Consider the following 13532-nt stretch of genomic DNA (forward strand, 5'->3'; position numbering starts at 1 on the left):
CACACACACACACACACTCTCACACACACACACACACCCAGCAGTGAATGTCTCCTGTCTGTTCTCAGAAAGCTTCCTTGGTGGATACAGAGGCAGATGGAAAAGAGCTGAGCGAAGGTTGCAGCACAACTGAGAATCACAATTCCTTCTTCTCCGTCACCATGGAAACCAGCGAACAATCAGAGCTGCCGATGGACTGTGAAGTGGAGGTCGCTGCGGATGACTCACCTGAGCAGGGGAAGGATTTCAGAGCAGATGACGAGCAGGTTCGTTTAGAGACGGAGTCGTCAGATTCCCCCGGGGGGGCGACGCTCTGCTCATCATTACCCCCCCCGCCGACCGGATCAGCTGAGACTGCCGAGCCTGACTGCTCTGAGACCAGGATGTCCCAGGACCAGAAGGAGGTTCTGATATTAAACTCGGGACACGACGAGCTCAACAGGAACGAGTCGATCACTTCCTCTGTCTCCGACACACTGTCCAGCCCCGACAGCGTCTACGAGACCGAGGTGAGCCGCAGGAGGCAGGACACGCCAGAGCAAGACCCTGAACCAGAACCAGTCCCTGACCCAGAACAAGACCCTGAACCAGAACCAGAGCAGTACCCTGAACCAGAACAAGATCCTGAACCAGAGTTAGTCCCTGAACCAGATCCAGAGCAGTACCCTGAACCAGAACAAGTCCCTGAACCAGAACCAGTCCCTGAACCAGAACCAGAGCGGTACCCTGAACCAGAACAAGTCCCTGAACCAGAACCAGTCCCTGATCCAGAACAAGTCCCTGAACCAGAACCAGAGCGATACCCTGAACCAGAGCAATATCTTGACCCTGAGGACAACCTTGAACTGGGGCAATACCGTGAGCCAGAGCAAGACCCCGAGCTGGACCTGTACCCTGATCTGGATCCAGAGGATAGTGAGTTTAACAATCTGCCCATAGACACAGAGGAAGACCCGCAGGTCCATGAGATCCTGTACGAGCCTCCCGTCCCAGAGGAGTCAGTGCTGGAGCACTGCATCAGGGAGGAGGCCATGTCCGACGTGTCCAACGACTCGTGTCACGACCTCCACCCTGACGACATGGATGAATGTCTGAGGGTCGAGATCGCAGCGGCGTCTTCAGACAGTGACACGGATGAGAAATGGAGGGCGATATTCTCCTCCTCCATAAACAAGGAGGACGATGACTCGTACTTGGACAGTCTTCAGCTCAGCGCCCAGGAGCTCTTTGTGCAGAAAGTTGATGTGGAAGACTTTGAAGAACAAGACAACAACGCTGAGGAGGTTTGTCTTGAGGTTCCACACGAGGAGGAAGTTCTGGAACAACCTGAGGATGTGATTCCCCTGCCCACCCCCACACAGGAGGTTAAATATAATCCTTTAGGCCTTCAGGGTCTGTCCAAGATCTCCGAGGATGAGAGCGAGAACGGCAGAGATGCCAATCACAACCAGACCTCCCACCAGCAGCTCAACGCAGATCAGAACAAGAAGCTACCCAAAGACTTCTGTGTGATCCAGGAGACGAAGAGCGAGAACGTCAGCACAGAGCACGTGGACTTCCAGCTGGCTCGCAAACAGTGGCGGGAAATGGAGGAGCAAACCAAGAACAAGATCTTCATACCTACCACCAAGCAGCCCAGCTTCCACGGCAGCCACAGCTTCATGTACACGCCGGTCCGCAACATTGAAAGAAATCCCAAGAAAGCCCACGATCTGGAGAACCTGAATCTGGTGGGGGATTATCCTCATACCCAGTTCAGCCCCTGCTCTGAGGATTCTGGTCTGGATGACTCCAGTTACAGGTCTCCCTACGATGACCCGGAAACACCCGTGGAGAGGGAGATCCGCTTATCGATGGAGAGGGAGGAAAACTTCAGGCGGGAAAGGAATCTGTCCAGGATGGGCAAATCCACCGACTGCGCTCCGTCACGAAGTATCCCCAGATCCATCAGCACCCCCCTGACGCCGTCGTTCATCATCACCTCCTCACCCACTAAAGAACCTCTGAAACACGAGGTGTCCGCAAACAACGTGATCATACTCGACCCCAGCAGCGATTTCAGCTCCGGCTCCAGACACGACTCGGACAGCGCGGCCGCTCGGTCCGGAGAGTGGCGCTCCGAGGACAACGGCTCCAACCTCATCATCCTGGAGACGTCCAACCTCATCATCCGCAGCGCCTCCGAGTTCTCCCTCAACAAAGCCTGCGAGCAGCCGCAGGAGAAGATGTTCCTGAACAACCCCTTCTTCAAGCTGCGTTCGAGAAGCACAATATCCCTGGTAGACGAGGAGATCAAGCAGGTGAAGCAGAGGGAGGAGGAGCTGAGGAAGGAGAGAGCCAACCTGTACGGACAAGACCGGTTCAGTGCGGACAGGATGCTGTCGAACCACATGGACACTCTGGCGTTTGACACGTCAGGTACGTCAACAACACACTGACCTCAGGACAACACGCTTACCTGTGTGTGTGTGTGTGTGTGTGTGTGTGTGTGTGTGTATTGAAGCTAACGATGACCTTTGCTCTTGGTGTCAGCTGATGTTCCACAGAAGTGCAAGTCATCTCCATCATCGCCGATGAAGACGCCGTACAGGATGGACCGCTCTGCTTTGTCCTGCGATCACAGAGTAAGAAACACGTTATTCACAATCTTCATTTACACAAAATGGTTCCACGTTACAATCAAACTAAAGGATTTATAAATGGTTCATGATTAGGTTCATTATTATTAATTCAGTTATAAAGTTTAAACTTTATAAACACTTTATAAATAAACAACTATAAACAGTTTTCATACAGTGATGTAGGATCACTATTTGGCAAGATCAAGTTAATGTTTACGACTCATTAATCTGACTGAGCTACTACCATTTATAACTGGTGAAAGGAGCCTGTTAGTAACTCATTAATAAATGTTGATGATGTTTCACACTTTACTATAAGGCTCCTGTTACCAGTTATAATTGGTAAGTCACCGTCAGTCAGATTAATGAGTCGTAAGCATCAACTTGATCTTGCCAAATAGTGATCCTGCATCAATGTATGAAAACTGTTATAACTTGTTTATAATTGTTTATTTATAGATTATAAAGTGTTAACAACTACGGAAAGGCATTGCATTCACAGAATCGTTAAGACGAGATCAGGTGAAAGTTAATTTTTCCATTTTAAATAAAATAAAATCGTCCGTTTTTCTGCTTTTCCAGTCTCCATGAACATTGAACATCAAGTGGAACGAAGAGTGAAAAACTCGGCTTGTTTTTTGGTTTGGTGTAATTTCCATTATTAGATTTTTCCTTGTGAATTAAAGACCACAGACTGAAATGAATAGAGAGGGTGGAACCGGAAGTAAAATGAACCCGTCAAAATAAAAGTGAAATGTGTAAATCCTTTAGTCTGATTATAAAGTGATTCCACAAAATAATATTTTATACTTTGTTTTGCATAAAAGTCAAATGTACCTTCATTAAAATCTGTAGCCTGGTAAATCTACAGAAATCTTTCCATGCAAAACTGATTTACTTGTTCCACCTTCAGTCTAATAACCTGAGAGAGGAGGTGGAGGTGGAGGTGGAGGAGGAGGAGGAGGAGGAGGAGGAGGTGCTTTGAAAGCAGGTAAACAGTCAGCTGTTTCTCTCAGTTTCCAGACGTCTACACAGGAGGACGACGTAAGAGCGCCATGGCTCTGCGCTGGGAAGCGGGAGAGTTTACAAAAAGCGACTGAGGAGGGGCGAGTCGAGCGTTTGCCATATAAGGGCATCGACCGTCAGTGTTATTGTCATTCCAGTTAGATTCAGCATTGCAATTGTTTGTTTCATGTTGTGACATAAACTCTGCTTCTGTGACGCTTTGGGCAAAAATAGCAAAACAGTGAGAACGTTCGTGGTGACGTTACAGTTCAGAGAGAACTGATAACAGTGTTATAACAGAGGGTTTACATTATTATCTGACACCCACAGTTCTGACCTCATCATCTGAACCAAGTCGTAGCTGTGAAGCTGGAAGGCTGCTGGTTTCAGCTCTTACTAAGCTACAGCTGCTGCTACGTGATGTAGCAGTAAAGTTTATTTCAGGATTGACAAACGCTCAAACGCACACTTTCCATCTATCAATAATTTATCAATAAACAATATTGTGAACTGTGGGAAGCAGCTGTGGTAGAAACCAGTGCAGGTATGAAGAATAACTCGGTCTACAGCTGATGTGTCATGCAATAATATTCACTGAGTGCATGCCTCCTCCTGGATCTTTCCTGGCCTGTTGATGCTCAGGAAACTGCCACTGGAGGAAAAGAGAGGTTTAAAGTGTTCTCTGAAACCTGATTGGGCCTTTATTATAAACACAGTAATCACATGACATGTGTAGAGGGAGTTAATGGTCACTGTAATCAGAGGGTGAAAATACTACGATGCTTCAGCAGTGAGTTAGACACATCAAGAGGCCACTGACTGTAGGTTTTACTGGTATATAACGCTGTGTCAAACAGAGTTCATGTTGTTGTGAGGTCGACGTTTGGAGACACTCAGATGACTGTTTTTTGGGGGGCAGCAGGAAACGCCAATAGAAAACTGACAGTGTAACCCAAATCAGTGGTTCTCAACCTTTTCCAACTCACTTGAAAATCTCAAACCTGTTGAATGGTCACATCCGACCCTGTAACAGTCTCATGACCCGTCAGGAGGAAGTGGAAACAGGAGGCTCAGTGTTTCTTTTCTGTCTGACAGGAGCGATCACTGATTCACCATCTGTCTCTGTTAACGCTTCCTGTTTCTAAGCAGCTCTGTTTGGATTCTCCAGTTTCTTCCATGAATGTGATGTTAGCGCACAATCCCACTGAGGTACTGAACAAGTGAATGAAATGCTCCGGCTAGGGACAACATAAGTTCCTATCATTGATTTATCAGTGATAGGAATTAATATAAGACAAAAGCAAAAAACTATAACAACTTTATTAATGTTTTATAAGTTAATTTCGTTTTAAAACATTTTTTAAAAATAATTTATTTATTTTACACTTACACATTTTCACCAAAAATGTCCTGTTTAGCAAAAGATTTGTCGGCCCACTTGCAATACCTTTGCGACCCAGCAGGGGGCCCCGGCCCACAGGTTGGGAACCACTGATCTAGAGCTTATGGAGAACGTGTCAGTTCGCAGTTGTAAAAGAAACAGAAGACTGTATTTGGAGTTTTGTGTCCACCTGAAGTCAAATATTCGCTCTTCCTGTAGCTCTGCTTTGGTCTCCACCTGCTTTCAGCTGCTGGTCTGAGTCACTGAGCTGTGTGGAGCTGGACAGGTTGCACAGTGGACTGATCTGAAAACAGCTGACTGATCCAAAACAATGAGCTGAAAGATGCTAAAATGTTCTGCACAGCTGAGGAAACTAACTCTTTGTGCGACACCTTTCGTATGAGTCATTAATGTGAATATAACAATAATGGTTAGCGTAGCTTTTAGCTGAAGGGGAAACCTGCAGCTGCTCCAGAGGTGAGACACCAGCTGAACGCCACGACTCATTTACACAGAGGGACTGAGGAGCTGAGAGCAGCTCGTTACAGAGATTGATTCATGTCCACAGGGAATGATTACAGCTGCCAGAGACTCCTCCAACGTCACGTGACATGAGACTATTGTGTGAAAACCTTTACTTCATGTGAAAGATGATTGAAACTGAAAGTATTTAGGAGCTTTTTTTGCTGAGATGCCTGAATGTTAGAAACTGTATTGTTGAGTCGACTCTTTGCTAAACTTTTCTGGACATTATAAATGTAAATCAGATTTGAAAACATATTTTGATGTTATTGTACGTCTTGATGAAGCAAATGCTACATTGCTCAGTGTATATTAACTGTATTTTCGTACTATGCTTTTTTGCTGCAAATGATATTTCAGGGTGAGCTGGACGGAAATAAATCAGCACAATATACAAAACATATAACTGTTCACCCCAACAGAAAGCTCAGACAGTGAATGTCCGTGAGAATAAATACTAATGCACATTTCAGAGTGCCTGAACGAGCTGCACATTATTCTGAATGACAATCCAATATCTACAGGGATCACTGGACTCCAAACTGGAGAACCAATGAGACTACGAGGAATGTGGATAAAATAATAATAATAATGATAAAATAAGTTTCCACAGATTAAAGTATTTTATTCTTTATACAATAGCTCTATAAATGAATGTTGATTTATACACAGTGAGGCTACAGTTACTCACACTCACACACACACACTTCCTGTAAATGTTCAAATTCTGACTTAACTTTCCAACAATCAGCTGTTCTTTCAGTTTTTATGTGACAGGACATTTATAGGCCAGTATTTATTCTAAAGCACTTTTCCCTTTAGTGTGAATTGCATGAGCACAACACAACATTTTCAAAAGGGATTTTCTTAAAAACACTGGAATCAGCTGATTTTAATAAAGAAATGTTGATGATTATTTACAAAGCCTTGATATTTCCAGCTACTCTGAAAAGCAGCCTCTAAGAGCTTGGTACTTTCCTGACCTTAGATTGAGCCGACCTTAAACAGCATTGTTTTACATTTCATGTTTGTATGCTTCATTGTTTCAGTATAAGCTTTGAAATCTCCAGGATTACTTGCTGATGTTTAAACACTATGTGAAAAGCTCCCGCCGTGGATTTACTGGGCTCTTTGTGACTAAACAACCCGGAGCTTTTCACTTTGTATTCCTCATGCGAGCTTTGAAGAGATTAGTGCAACAATAAAATATGTATATGAAGAGTGTTGGCTGGCTTTTCTGTTTGGACACATATTGTAACATGCTCTGCTCATTACGAGACGTCCTGTGTATCTAGAAATTTCAGCCTGAGGGAGGCAACAGACAAAAGTTGCAGAACCAGAACACAAATGGCTGATCTTCCATTGAAGTCTGGCTCGGATGTTCAGATGTGTTTTTGTGCACAAGCGAAAACGCAGGTTTGATGATGCCAGAGAAAAGATCATAAGATCTTCAAAAACATAATAAATCACCTGGGAGTAAGGACATCCACAGCTGGATCAGCTGGCCAGTCGATGAGTCACCAGAATTATCAGGGTGAGTATGGTAATGCTTTATTTCAGTCTTGCTCGAAGGCTAACTCAAGGCTAATTTGTTTGTTGGCTAATTAGCTAGTTAACGAGCTGTGGTAATGTAACATTTCAGTGTGGTTGTTGTTGGAAACTGTTGTACGGTGGCCCTGAAGGGCAAACGACACCAACAAAAAGGTAAACACAAAGACATTTACTACTAACGGAAAGGGTCGGTACCTGCTATGACAAGGATCATTGGTGATTGGACGAAAGCACGTTTGTTTGTTTAACAGGTATTTTTAAGGCTGCTTTACGCCACACCAGGTAGTTTACGGCTCGGATGCAAACATGGCTACTACAGAAGAAGAAGTTATACACATACATATGAGGTGATAGTTGACATGTTGTCCACCTTTCACAACATTACAATGAGTGTTCGCACTCTTAAGAGAAGAATTATTCCCCGATCGCACAGGTGAGACGAGCCATACTGACATATATTGCCCCAATGAGGGCAATTCATCTTTGTCACTCCTCTAAATGAAGTCCGCCCGAGCCGTAAACTACCTGGTGTGGCGTAAAGCAGCCTTAAAAATGCCTGTTAAACAAACAAACGTGCTTTCGTCCAATCACCAATGTCGTTGTGTTTTTGTTAATGTCGTTGTGTTTTCCTTTTTGTTGGTGTCGTTTGCCCTTCAGGGCCACCGTAGTTTTGGGGTCACACGTGAAGCACAGAAATGGAGAACTGTGGCTACTGATACTTGAGACAGATTAGCTGCCTAGCTAAACTGAGGAAGTTAATCTAAGATAAAGAACACCACAGCGGTTTGTGTAGGTAAATGTAACCGTGTGTCCTGTTCGCCTAACAGAGGGAACATGGAGACGGAGGGCGATGAACAGCAGCCACACTTCTCTTTATTTCTGTACTGCACCTGTGGTCCCAAAACAGTTTCCAACAGTAATAGACACTTAACGGCAGCCTCACAGCACGTGCCCCACACACACTCTGCCTCAAATAGCAAAGCACACAACACAGGAGACAACCGACACCTGCTAACCAGAGGTGTGTGGTGGGTTTTACAGATAGGCAGAAGGAAGCAGAGCCGAGGAGCTGTAGCTGTGTTTGTAGCACAAACATCACACTATATTCACAGCAGAGCTCACACAGAGAGGATAAATCAGTGTCATTAGCTCCTGCACGTGCTGCTGCTGCATCTCCAAGCAAAGGTTTAGTTTCCACATACGTGGTTTGCGCATGCGTACGAGGCTGCACTACTGATCTAAGACCGGCAGAAAAGGACGCTGTGTTCGGAACCGGTGACTAACGTCATATTCATACTAAGTGTGACGTCACAATAAGTATATTACAACTGCATGGCATGTGAGTTTTGTGCACGGGAGAAACATCCGGGCGTACATTAGATTAGCAAGAATTTCTGCGCTTGCGCCGTGAGCATACTGGACATACTGTCCCATGATGCACTGCGGCTGTTCAATGGCAGGCGGCTAGGCGGAAGCTCATGGCACCAGTCAACAACAGGTCGTGTACAAAGGTGAGTAACCAGTTTGTAATACTTGTGTGGCTTGTAAGGGTTAGGGCTGTATGAAAGATGAGGTTTTATGCATAATGATCGTATCTTCATTGTTGCTGGAATTGAATTTACCGCGCGACTGCACTGTTAGCCGAGATGCTAATTTAGCGTGAAGGTTAGCCAGTTGGCTAATGACACCGGAGCTACTACTGAGCTGTCCATCAGGGGTGCAGCGGTTAAGGGGTTTCACTTCTAACCGCGCTTTAAAATGTCACGGTCATGTCACCGGAAAGGCTCAGCCACACCGAGGCGGTGTCTGTTCTCACTCAGGGACTATTTGCCGGCACATAATTTCTGCCGCAACCTGCAAGGAACGAAAACAGAGCAGTGGTGTACCAACTTTAAGTGCCTTGTTTATCAAGGGATTGAATAGGGAGACTACGCTAACTACGCTATCTACGCTATCTACGCTATCTACGCTAACTACGCTAACTACGCTATCTAAGCTATCTAAGCTATCTAAGCTATCTACGCTATCTAAGCTATCTACGCTAACTACGCTAACTACGCTATCTACGCTATCTACGCTAACTACGCTAACTACGCTAACTACGCTATCTACGCTATCTACGCTATCTATGCTATCTACGCTAACTACGCTATCTACGCTATCTACGCTAACTACGCAATCACCAAGAATGAGCCGGTTAGTTATTCAGGGCCAAGGCTCAACTGTCTGCAAAACCTGTCGCGGCTAAAGGGTCAAACACATCACCACCTGCTTTACACACCAAAGTAAAGGTGATACTAACAACCCAGTTAAATGACGTCAGAGGCGGGTTACTTCGTGAAAAATTGAATTGTTAGGAATTAAATATAAACATGTCACTTATAATCTGTGGCAAGCGTTGGGTTTTCAGTGAAACGTAAACTAACAGGCAGTAAACCGCGTGTTGCTTCCTCCCGTCTGTTGAATAAAGGCCAGGTACAGCAGGTAAATATTTAGTGTAAAACACAAGGAGCTTGTAAACGTCCAGCACTGTACTATGGGTCTCAATTCATTACATTTCAGTTATTAATCACCAATTTTTTACTAAACCTACAAACAAAGGAACAAAAACAATTATAGAAAGGATTTTGTCAGGCTGCATGAATATTAAATTATAAAAATGAATAAATTGAGGACAATAACCCTTCCTTTTTTAACCCACATTAGTAATATTTTACCCTGGGGTAAGATATGTGGGGATCAATAAAGTTAATATTAGTTTTATATTTATAATATTATATTATAATAATCTTTATTATTTTTGTACTGTAACATTTGGTTGCTTTATTATTTCTATTTTAAATGGCAGCAATACATAACACATTAAGGTTTCTAAAGAATGATCATGTGATACATCAGTAGTCTTGTTAGATAAATGAATGCATAATATTCGTGAAACCATGGTTATTCCTCAGACTATAATCTTTCATCAAAAATCTATATCTGTTGCTTCCCTACTGACAATGTGGACGTGTGATGAGTAACGCCTTCGTTTCATCGGGACTGATGAAGACACTGCAGAGCTGAGAGTGTAGAGGTTCACAGTCAGGAGAAACGCTGCCATGAAACGATTTAGTAAGGAAAATTAACTCGTGTTGTCATGATGTTGTTTATGTTCGGTTGTTTAATTTTGCAACTGAATGATGCATGGGTGTAAACTAGGGATGCTATAGATTTTGATGGTGGTATTATTATTATTATTATTATTATAGTCTGAGGAATAATCACGCTTTCATGATTATTATGCATTAATTTATTTAACAAGATTAGTGATGTATTAAATCACATGAGCATTCTTTAGAGATTTTAATGTGTTATTTATTGCAGCCATTTGAAACAGAAATAATACACTAAAAATAATAGTTTATTATGATATAATATTATAAAATGATTTTAAAAAAAAATCTTTTAAAATTCCTTTTAAAGATTATTATAAATATAAGACTAATATTAAATTCATTGATCTCCCAGGAGAAAATACTACTAATATGGTTTATAAACTGATGTTATTGTCATCAACTGTCATCCATGCCTATTTATTATTCATTTTTAATAATTAATTTAATAGTACATGTGGCCTGAGAAAAACCTGTCTATTATTGCTATTGCTATATGTAATTAATTAAAACCCTTAGTACAGTGCTGGAAGTTTACAAGCTCCTTGTGTTTTACACTAAATATTTACCTGCTGTACCTGTTATACCTTTATTCAACACAGACGAGAGGAAGCAACATCGTGTAACGTTAAATGGTCAGAGCGACTGAAATCGATTTACTGCCTGTTTGTTTACGTTTCACGAAGTAACCCGCCTCTGACGTCACTGAACTGGGTTGTTAGCATCACCTTTACTTCGGTGTGTAAAGCAGGTGGTGATGTGTTTGACACCTTAGCTGCGACAGGTGAGCCGTGGTCGTGAGTAGCTCCCTGCACATTCTTGGTGAAGTTAGCGTGGCCTCCGTGTCTCCCTCTTCATAAGCAGCACTTAAAGTTGGTGCCGCTGGTCACCAGCAAAAACAGTTATTGCTGGCATTACTGTTTTCGTTCATATTTTGCTGAAGACCAGCAACTTAAATCATTAAGGGATCATTGCAATGACTATAGCTGTCTTATTTTTGTTTAAATGCTTATTCCCTGTCAAACGTTTATACCCGTTTGACCAATGTTATGCTTGTACAGGATGTTCATCAAGGAGCTGGAGGGAAGACAGGAGGCTGGATGAGCGAAGAAGAAGGTGAGTTGAAGTGTTGAAAGCACGTTTAGCACAAACGATTTTTGATGTTTACTTTTGTCAGAATAACCAGGCAAAGTTAGAGCTAGGTAATAAAATATGAATTTGAATAAATGTGGATATAAATGATTAGTAGTAGAAAGTTTAGCTAAATAAATGATTATCAGCTGTGTATGTTTTATAGGAACTTAACTAAGCTCTGAGGGAGGAGAGGCCACTGCTGTGATGTGGCAGAGACTTTCTATAAACCCACCTCACCTCATCAATCGGTGCAGCAGTGGACTCTCCTGAGAGAGGTTAGGTCTGAAGCAAAGAGGAAGGTTGAGTCCGAGTGGCTCAGACTCAGCAGAAGGAAGAGAGGGAGGAACGATGAGAAAGAGAGAGAAAGACTCATGAAAGAAGAAGTTTACAGTGTGTCTTCTGTGATTATTTTATAGAATTTCTTCAGACAGAGACAGTAATGACACGATACCCCTTTATTTACTTGTGTGGATACATAACCTTATTTTATTTCACTAGTGTAGTCTGATGCTTGACGTGACCTGTTTGTTCATTTGTTCAGACTGCAGCCCGACTGCAGAGCCTGTGTCTGATTCACTCAGCTGACCCGTGGCTGCGGAGGAATACAGTAGTTCAGCGGTTGAGAAAATGTAGTACCAAAGGAAAGTGCTGTTTTGATGGGAAGATAAAGGCTGAAAATATTCTTTATGGAGCTACATTTAAACAGATGTTGAATTGTTTCTGTGTTTAAATGTGTGTAAAACAGGTGTTTTCTGCTGGCCCCGCCCACAGGTGCTGCAGGAACATAGTGCTGCTCCCGGCTGCTTCTCCGAACTGGCAGCTCAGATCAGAATCTACTGCAGGTAACACACTGACGGTACATGACAACTACACCTGTCACATTAACTATGAGAAGCTGCCCAGACTTCACTATACATGTATATTCTTACGTACGTACACATATATATATTCATAAACACATAATGAAAGAATGTGTGTGTGCACATGCATGATAGTATGCATGAATGTGCAAGTGTTTAGTACCAGTACATATAGTGGTCATTGGAGGAAGTGCAGTGTGTGGTGTCAGTGTTGTCTTCATGTTTCAGCTCTGGAGGTTGATGCTTGTCAATAATCACACACCAGTGACACATTTACATTTTGTAACTCCTCCATCACAAACCTCGTCACCGCTCTGAGAACTTATCCATTTTGTCTTTGCTCATCTTCTCCTTCATGGCAGCTGGAGGTGAAGTAGAATCATTTGTAAACATTAGGTCTGCACGGCAGGTCCTCAAAGTTTGGTTAATAAGTTTGTTTCTTGGACTTGTTTTTCTCTTTTAAACAGTAGGTTAGATTATTTTTTTGTGAACACATTTGAATATTGTCACTACATCCAAACTCTGTAGTCTGATAGCACTAAAAGTTGTCATAGTAACACTGAAAAATCATCCTTTAATAACACACACATATGTATTTATTTTATACAACAATTACAAGATAGTCTCATAGCTGATGATCATTTGTCATGCTTATAAAGATGCAATAGCTTTTAGGAAAGCAGCCAGGAAGCCTGTGTTTCCTATGAGGAACACCACAAACACCATTGTCTTCACTTTGGGAATCTGGAAGAAAAAGAGGAAGATTTTAAATATATATATGTATGTACATACATAGAGTAGTTCAGCAGTTGAGAAAATGTATTGCCAAAGGAAAGATCAGAATCTACTGGTCACACACTGACGGTACATGACAACCCCACGTCAGATAACTACAACCATCACATTAACTATGAGCATACTATCATGCATAACTGTATTTTTTTTTATACATATTTATACACCTCCTCTGCCAGTTTCTCCCCCAGGACTGAGCTGTTCTTTCTGATGAACTTATCTCTTTCTCAGATTAAATCGAAGGCAACTGGACTTGTATTTGTCTGTGGAAGACGTTTCGCCTCTTATCCAGGCGGCTTCATCAGTTCTTATGTATTGGTCGCACTAGTCTGACCAAGAAAGTGGAGTAGGACCCAGGTATTTAACCTCTTGTGGGTGGGTCCACCAAGGTACCTGTGAAAGTACTGGTTTCACCTGACCATTGTTGTGGTCTCATGTGAACGACAGTCGTTAGGGTCAGGTGAGCCCCTGGTGGATGACGATCGTTGAGAGTCGTCTGAGGTTATGT

The 13532-nt window shown here is 42.8% G+C and overlaps 1 protein-coding gene and 1 long non-coding RNA gene across 3 annotated transcripts in view; both read left to right on the plus strand.

The window, feature by feature from the left end:
- Nucleotides 1-72: 72 nt before the first annotated feature.
- On the plus strand, nucleotides 73-6744 carry palmdb (palmdelphin b). The gene is made up of 3 exons (XM_023400692.2): nucleotides 73-2418; nucleotides 2533-2624; nucleotides 3638-6744. The coding sequence occupies exons 1-3, from the start codon at nucleotides 162-164 to the stop codon at nucleotides 3719-3721; spliced, it is 2433 nt and encodes an 810-aa protein (XP_023256460.1). The 5' UTR covers nucleotides 73-161; the 3' UTR covers nucleotides 3722-6744.
- Nucleotides 6745-8493: 1749 nt separating this feature from the next.
- The window catches only part of LOC147819483 (uncharacterized), a 7186-nt gene continuing 2147 nt past the window's right edge, over nucleotides 8494-13532 (plus strand). For both annotated transcript variants that reach the window (XR_015436885.1, XR_015436884.1), the window contains exons 1-3: nucleotides 8494-8591; nucleotides 11297-11351; nucleotides 11911-12211. This is a non-coding gene — a long non-coding RNA (uncharacterized LOC147819483). The remainder of the gene's footprint in view (nucleotides 8592-11296; nucleotides 11352-11910; nucleotides 12212-13532) is intronic.

Source organism: Seriola lalandi, unplaced genomic scaffold (genome assembly GCF_002814215.2).
Source record: "Seriola lalandi dorsalis isolate HSWRI2012SDOR001 ecotype SW California unplaced genomic scaffold, Sedor1 jcf7180002052926, whole genome shotgun sequence".
Classification (NCBI taxonomy): domain Eukaryota; kingdom Metazoa; phylum Chordata; class Actinopteri; order Carangiformes; family Carangidae; genus Seriola; species Seriola lalandi.